At 47.7% G+C, this 8,391-nt stretch overlaps 1 protein-coding gene across 16 annotated transcripts in view; it reads right to left on the bottom strand.

Moving 5' to 3' along the window:
* PIP5K1A (phosphatidylinositol-4-phosphate 5-kinase type 1 alpha) overlaps nucleotides 1-8,391 on the bottom strand; it is a 171,129-nt gene that overhangs the window by 40,159 nt on the left and 122,579 nt on the right. For 6 of the 16 annotated variants that reach the window (XR_014505756.1, XR_014505757.1, XM_083416575.1 and 3 more), the window contains exon 1: nucleotides 5,594-6,108. The exons of 1 other annotated variant lie outside the window; for it this stretch is intronic. Coding sequence is in view for 9 of the 15 variants with exons in the window: in XM_083416575.1 (XP_083272701.1) it covers nucleotides 5,594-5,642 (49 nt within the window). In the remaining 6 variants the exon portion in view is untranslated. Of the gene's footprint in view, nucleotides 1-3,031; nucleotides 3,160-5,593; nucleotides 6,109-8,391 lie in introns of those variants that run through there. 9 more of the 16 variants (XR_014505758.1, XM_083416572.1, XM_083416571.1 and 6 more) reach the window with 7 other exon arrangements.

Raw genomic sequence — 8,391 nt, 5'->3', positions numbered from 1 at the left:
GGAGAGCATCCATTGTGCATGTAGGTTCCAGGTTCAATCCTTAGGTATGGGTAAGAAAGGCACCCTGCCTGAATTCCCTGGAGAGCTGCTGCCAGTCAGTGTAGACAGTACTGAGCTAAGTAGAGAGCCAGTGTGGTGTAGTGGTTAAGAGCGGTAGTCTCGTAATCTGGGGAACCGGGTTCGCGTCTCCGCTCCTCCACATGCAGCTGCTGGGTGACCTTGGGCCAGTCACACTTCTTTGAAGTCTCTCAGCCCCACTCACCTCACAGAGTGTTTGTTGTGGGGGAGGAAGGGAAAGGAGAATGTTAGCCGCTTTGAGACTCCTGAAGGGGAGTGAAAGGCGGGATATCAAATCCAAACTCCTCTTCTTCTTCTTCTTCAAACTGAGCTAAGTAGACCAAAGGTCTGCCTCAGTATAAGGTAGCTTCCTATGTCTCTCTCAAAATTGGGGGGTGGGGGGGTGGGACAAAATCCTTCAGTCCAAAATGGGGAAACTCTACAGCTCTCCAGTTGTTGTCAAACTCCCATCATCCTCCCAGACCACTAGCCATGCTGGCCGCAGGAGCACACAGGAATCTGAGCACATCTGGAGGGCCCCAGATGTTCCCCACCTCTGCTTTCGCGTTTTTCACTATGTCAAGAGGAAGCATTTGGAGAGACAGCTTGGAAAAGTGATGAGGAAAGTCCACAACCCATCTGTACTTTCCCACTCTGGCTCTCTGGTTTGTTTCTCCACAGAAGACAAGTGCCTCCATTTAGGCAGATTTGTTTGAAGGACACTCAGGAAGCACCATTCCATTGTGTGTGTGTGGGGAGGAATCCTCCCCACCTGAATGACAAAACAGCACCAGCAAAACAAGACCTTAAGATGCAAAGTGATTTTTGGGGGGAGCTCTGCTGCTGTTACAAACGGACTGGAGTCCGAGTTTAGAGGCATGGGTTCAAAATCTGCCTTAGGCAAGGACAAAGTTTGGGGTGGGGGCTGTTTAGCATTTGACCAAGTCATCTATGAAATGGAAGCCACCGTTAATGACCCTCACAGGATGGTTTCCATGGAGATGCACAGCCTGATCAGAAGCATGATTATTCACAACTTAAGCCCCACAGAGTTCAAAGGGGCTGAAGTGTATAGAAGACTGCAGCTTTAGTTTAGAGACTAAAAACAAAGTTTGTGTGCCAGGAAGCTGGAGTTAGGAGCTCAGAGGACAAGAGGGGACAGAGTAAGGCTTAGGCGAGCCATATTTCTGAGATGCACCCCTGGGTGTGGGATTTTGTCAGATTTTCCCACCTCCCCCCCCCCCATCTATAAAAAGGTGGTATAACATCATCCCACTGCATATGGAAGGTGTAAATCTTAACATAACCAAGGCTGCAAAGAGCTTAGAAGCTGCCACCTTAAAAAAACCAAACACTAGAAAGTTTAAACAGCGTCAGTCATACTTCCAAGTAAACATGTGGAGGGGTCAGTGGTCCAGAGCTGCAGAAAGCTCAAATTATATCATTTACTGAATTCAGAGTGCCGTCTACAGACAGACGCATTGCAATTGGTTATTTTTGGCACATGACCTATTTCAAAGTGAAAGGAAAGGACTGTCCAGCCCTGGTGGGTGTTCTCTATCCTCCCCCTCCCCCGCCCAACATCTAGACACAGACAATCCCCAAAGAGTTGCTTTTACCAGTAGGTGGGCAGAATAGAAAGAGAACGGCAGACCAGACAATTTTTAACTTTTATCTATAAAGCCAGAGATAGGCAAAGAAACAGCCCTTGGATTCTATGTGGGCAGGATACCAAAAGGACACCATGAAGGTTGTACCCAAGGGACCAAAAACTGAACAGCTGATTCATTTTTAGCATGTTCATCCTGCCTTTCTAAAAAAAATAAATACTTGAGGCAGCAAACAGAGATTGAAAGCACATCTGGAGGAGAGGGAGAAAGAGCAGATTCAAAATTAAGGTGAAATTAAAAATATGAGACTTGCACAATAGCAGAAGAAAGTGCCTGATGAAAAAGGAAACCTATCAGAAAGTGGCAAGTTTCAGCTGCCTGCAAAATGTGAGCTAGGAGAGTGTCTTTTGGCAGGGTGTTCCACTGCTCTGGAGCCAGCACCAAAAAGGCTCTACTTAGTATGCCATACCAAGGAGGGTTGGGCTCAGAAGATGACCCCAAGCACTGCTGAAAATCAACAGGTGTAGGGGCTGATCAGCCCCCTTGATAGAAGACCAGCAGCAATAACTTTGTGGTACCAGTGCTACAAAAATAAAAGAAGATGGCTGCACAACTTTCCTTGGCCTGTTTGACAGGTCTCACTTGCCAAAAATCTTACCCAACAAAGAAAGACACCAGGAGCTGTGAGTGGTGTTGGAAGGCCTGATGTAGCCCTGAAGTGGTACATTTCAAAGGCCTACACCATATTATCTGCTCATCCCTTGAGAACTTTGACTCCAGACCATGTGTGAGAATGAGCTAGAGAGAAATTGTAACAAAATCAAGACTTTTCAAACCAGCTCTTCAGAGCAGCTCCCAGGAAATCAGCTGCTATGGGGTAGGGGAAAGATGCATTTGAAAGCGGGTGGGGACAGAGAGAAAAAATGAACTTCTTTACTGTCTGAAAGTGTCCTGTTTGGAAGCAGCCAATAATACTCCATTTCAAATTTCACTACTGAGGTGACATATCTATCTTCTATCTCCAGGCTTTCTGACTTACACAGTTTTCACACTGCAGGTTTAAACTGCTGCCTTCTTTCTATATGTCATAGTGTTGTCTAAAAATAAAAAAAATTATTCTTGTGGATATAAATGTTAATTAAATCCACACACTCTCTCTCTATATATCCAGGCTTTCTGACTTACAAAGTTTTTACACTGCAGGTTTAAACTCCTGCCTTCTATATGTCATAGTGTTGTTTAAAAATAAAAAAATCTTATTCTTGCGAATATAAATGTTAATAAAATCCACACCCTATAATCACTCAGGGGAATTCAAGGTCTTATTCCTTCCTAAAGCATGGAATACAAAGAGGGAAACATACCATCCCCCGAAGTCCAATAAGGTGGTTGATGTTCAAAGGTTAAGAAATCTCCCTTTTCAGTTATCTCATCCATGTCCCTCCAAGATGTACACTTCAGCCCTGCAGCCTGCTGCTCTCTGACAGGAGAAGAAAGGTAAGAAGCTTCCCTCAGGACCGGTGGACTCCCACCCAGAGGAGTCCAGCAACCCAGCCTCTGAAGCCTGCCCACAACTCTGTGGCAACCAACTGCACCACCCTTCTTCCGAAAAGAGAGATCACATCTCCCCTTCATTTAATGACATCAAGGGAAAGGATGACTTATGCACATGCTCCCGTTGACCCCGGCACAGCAACAGCAAAACCCCCTCACCCTAATTCAGGAAGTGGGCTGGACCCCACAGAAGGAGCCCCGCCACTTCCCATTCTGCTTTTGTCCGCCTCCCACCACCCACAAAAGGGTCTCAACTCCTCCTGACCTGCAAATAATACTCCTCCAACTCCAGAAAAAAACACACACATGCACGAGCTCAGACTGCAAGCCAGTCAGCCAGCTCCTTCCTTTAAAGAGTGCCCAGTGTCCACACAAGCCCCCTTGGGGGAACAGACTGGAAGTCACTGCCCCAAGGACCTCCCTGTGTCCCCTGCTCGCATTAACCTTCCCCACCCTCAAACACTAGGAACCTATAATGCTCCCTTAAGACAGATAGTCAGAAGCTTGGGTCTAGTTCAGTACTGTCTACGCTAACTGGCAAATCTCCAGGCTTTCCAGCAGGGACCGATGGGATCAAACATGGGACCTTCTACATGCAGAGAAGGTACCCTACCAATGAGTGACAGTGCTACCCCATAACGCTTTTGCTAAACTGAAAAGGAAAACAGAAAGTCATTCATACACAGAAGGAACTTTGAGGACTCAACCCGCAACCTCAAACCACCAACCACTTGCTTCTCCACGAGGGCCGTTCCTTGGGATCTACTGCCCAGAGAACTGCATACAACACAAGTTATACCACAGTCTCCACATCCATCATAAGGAAGGTCCCACTCCTTTCCTCCAGGAAAGGGGGATGGCCCCTCCTGAACACCCCCACCAAAGCAGGAACTTGTTTCCTTAAGCGACCCCACATCCCACACAAAAATTGTGTTCGTTCCCAGAATCCTCTCTCCTTATGCCAAGAGGTGCAACCACTCACTCACCATATGCTCAGTGTCAGGCTCCCACTGCGCCCGTTTGGGAGATCCCTCTCCAAAACCCAGCAATCACCCCCAGTTACTGGAAGATCAAGGACCACCATGACAGCCCCTTTCTCAGGCAATGAGCCCCACACTGAAGGAGGCACTTCATTCATCAATGCAACACGACCCCCAGGACGCCCCACCCCAAAGAGGGGGATTCGCTGCCTCCCCATTGCTCAGCAAAAAGGGTCTGGTTCATTATATCACCCTATACACACCCGCCAATCCTAGGGACTCTGCCATCTCTAACCTTTCGTCTTTATTTAATTTTTATTTAACGGCAAGATTATACCCAAACCTCCTATTCTCTGAAATCTGCCATTTTAGTATACGGTTGCAGTTTTAAACAAATTGTTGTTGAACTCTGCCTTCTCAGTGCTACTTACAAGCAGGAAGGTATCTTTTCAGTTAATTGAATCTGCCATGGGGTGGTGGAATACATCCCCCCACAACTCTCTGGAGCCTTCCCATACACCCCACATTCAAGGCCAACTACAGTACTCCCCCTGCTGAGAAATAAGAAAAAGGCCCTTCCACACCCCACACACTGATCACTCCCCAAATAAAGGCTCCCCAAACCCATCACCCTTTTCACCCCTAACGTGAAGCCCCCTCCCCAAATAAAACCCACAACCACCTTCCTTCCTCCCTCTTTGGAGGGAGTCCCAGAACCCACCCCATATATTCCCTCGCAAGCAACATAAGACCTGCCAGCTGTCTTGACCCTTCTTCCCCCCCCATTTCCTCTCATTTGCCCCCCCCCCCAGGGCAGAAGTCACTTTTCACACACACCTCAAAACCCTTCCCATAAGAAGCCCACGAAGTACCCCTCTTCCAAATCTTCCCCACTGAGTGCTGGGGGGGGGGAGAGATGAAAGCTGTAGATTTTCTATTGTGGGGTGGAGGATTCGGTCCCCCAAATCTACAAGGGGTGGGGAGAGACTGACACCCCACTGTGAGTGGGGGGGTCTCATTCACCTCCCCCCCTAAACTGCCCCCCACTCACGGGGGAGCCGGTCTCTTTCTCCTCCTCCTGTAAATTGGGGGAGCTGAGACCCTTCAATACAACAGCTTCCCCCCCCCCCCCGCCCAGACACCTGTGTGGGGTTCATTTACCCCACATAAAGATGCGAAGCCCCCCCCCGGTCCCAATCTTTCTATTTCCCCCCCTCCATGCAGCCCCTTACTCACACGGGGGGCTCAGAGGAACTCATTTTAAGACCCCCCTCCCCAAATATCCACCCTGCCCCCCCCAGAGAGGGAATCCCCCCCCCAACCAACGCTCCTCTCCGAGATTTAACACTCCCTCCTCGCCACAGAAAAGGGAGTCATAACCTCGCCCCTCACCTGAGGAAACGCCGCTGCTCCCCCCAGGCTCGGGCCCGGCCGACGCCATTTTACCGCTTCACCCTCCTTTCCGCCTCCTTTTCTTTAAAAAAAATTATTCCGTATTATCAATTTTTTAAAAAATAGTATTTTTTTCGCCTCCTCGCTTTGCCTCACGGCTGGAATCCTCTTTTTCTTGTTGCTTTCTCCAAAGCGCTCTTCTTCATCATCATCATCCTCACACACACCCCCGGCCTCTTCACTTGGTCTCGCCCGCCTCGCTTCGAGCCGCGACTGCGGGCCGCACCACCCGGGCGCTCCGAGGGGTTGCCACGCCTCCTCCCCCGACCCGTCTCCGATTTTTCACGTCCGCAACCCCCGCTTCCTCTCGTGGACCCGCCCAAACGGCGCCGGGGCAAACCAATGCACGCAAAGGGGAGGGTGGAGCGTCAGAGCGGCGGCTGGGCGAGATGGAGTGGGGGGGCGGGAAGCTCTGCCTTGTTTATAACGGACCGCGGGTAAGGGGACCGATACTGCGCATGCGCCAAGAGGGAAGTGGGCGGCCGAGGCTCCGGAGATGGCAGCCATGCGTCGCGTGGGAGTGGGCGGGGCTCCACGGCATCTCAACGAGCGCTGGCCTGGTTGACGTTGCCATAGCAACGCCAGGCTGCGCTACCCCGGGCCCCTGAGGGATGCGACCTGATGCAGTTACACCGTTGCCATGGCAACGCGGCCTTGTTCAATCTGTGCAGTGAAATGACCTCATCAGATGTGACACCGCTTATTATTAATTATTATTATTATTCAATTATTATTAAAAATAGCATCAGAAACACTAATAAAGATAACAACCTCCTCCACTACTATTGTATCAAAATTAGCTTTTGCATCCCGGCAAAAGAGCTTTATGTAATCTCTGCCTCCTGAAGGCCTCATCAAATGTGACACACCAGTGGCATCACATCATAGCCAGTGTCAGGATGGGATAGAAATTCAATAAAATAAATAACATTAGCAATGTGAATAAAAAATAGCACTGGCATTACAGCAAATTAGCATTAGGCATTGGGTCTCCAGCATTGTTTAACACAATTTTAGTTAGTGGTGACAGAGGACGCTGGGGAATCCAGATCTAACTACTGTTCACTATGGAACGTGCATGCAAAATCTCTTCACTGCCCCTCAGCTGCAGAATGCATTTGCTTTTATCTCGATTAGTAAGGATTATTGCCCTCTCCCCTTTTTTAAAAGCAGCACAGAGAGATTATCTGAAAGCCATTCCTTCTGTTGCTGTCCAGAGATCAGAGCAATGCTTTGGCAGATATTTTACAGTCCAAAATCACCTAATGAAATCAAACCACTCCGTTTTACAATTGGCCTTGTACCCCAAGCCTTTGCAAGAAAAAGCAGTATCTCCATACCATTTCCTTCCACCCTGATGAGTTTTACCTGAAGTTTGAAAGAAGGTTGAAGTTTGAAACAGGTTGAAAGAAGTATGTGGGTGTGTATGTGGAAAATTCTGACTTCTATGTGGCTGTATTGTAGCTTACTATATAAAAGTCCCATACCTTTAGCTCCACCTACTTTCCCCCCTGGCCCTGCCCACTATTGACAGGTGGCCCCCAAAAGGCTGCCTCTGACAGAATGTGGCCCTTGGCCTGCAAATGGTTCACACCACACCTGTATAAAATGGACCTAACTCTGCTGAGCTGCGCAATCTTTTCAAAATAGTAATAATAATAATAATAATAATAATAATAATAATAATTTATTTATATCTGAAGCCGGGCTCAGAGCAGCTAACAACAGTAAAATAATACAACGAACCCTGTTTAAAGGTGGGGCTGTTCGGTGGAAGGCACAGATTCCTGTTTTGCTCGAGGCACAATTCTGAACAGGAACTGGAAGAGAGAGAAAACCCTTACCAGGAAGACTTGCATCACTTAGGCAAGCTTGGTTCCCCTTTCGATTTCAGACGGTGTTAAGAGGCTAACAATCCAAAGGCCAAACCAGCAGCTTAAACGACATGGAGGTCACTGTGCTCAGTTTCATTAGGCAGCTGGCTCAGATCACATCAGATCAAATCTTGGCCAGCTTCCCAGAGGAGGAAGAGGAAAGTTCAGCAGGGAAACTCCAGAGGCTCCCTGCTCATCATCACATTTTTAGGCCCTGGAATCACATATACATATGAAAACCAATAAACTCGGGGGGAGTGACATAAATGGACCTGAATGGAAGCTTAATTCAAACTCTCTGACCTTTGCTACATAATTAGGCTTCAGAGCCCCCTTACAACTCAACAGATCACCGATAATCTTATACTGAGGAAGTTTCAGTGATCCCATCAAAGCACATTTTGAAGTTCTTACTTACCCCCAGTGGTAAGCCACCATGCCACACATTTAATTATAAACCAAATCCTGAAACTTTTCAAGTAAAATAGTCTACCATAAATGAAAGTACATGCCACATTGATCATGACCTCACCAACAAAGTGGTGACAATGTTGAAAACGTGTGATAATTTGACTAATAATAATTATAATTTTATTATTTATACCCTGCCAATCTGGCCGGGTTTCCCCAGCCACTCCCCAGTTACAACGTATCTAAAAACTTTATTAAAACATCAGTCCTTAAACTTCCCTAAACAGGGTTGCCTTCAGATGCCTTCTAAAAGTCAGATAGTTGTTTATTTCCTTGACATCGGAAGGGAGGGTGTTCCACAGGGCAGGCACCACTACCGAGAAAGCTCTCTGCCTGGTTCCTTGTAACTTCACTTCTTGCAGTGTGTGATACCATCTATGAAGCAACTTCAGT

Source organism: Podarcis tiliguerta (genome assembly GCF_965153285.1).
Source record: "Podarcis tiliguerta genome assembly, chromosome: 16".
In the NCBI taxonomy this organism is placed as follows: Eukaryota; Metazoa; Chordata; class Lepidosauria; order Squamata; family Lacertidae; genus Podarcis; species Podarcis tiliguerta.
This window is presented reverse-complemented; position numbering and strand designations above follow the sequence as displayed.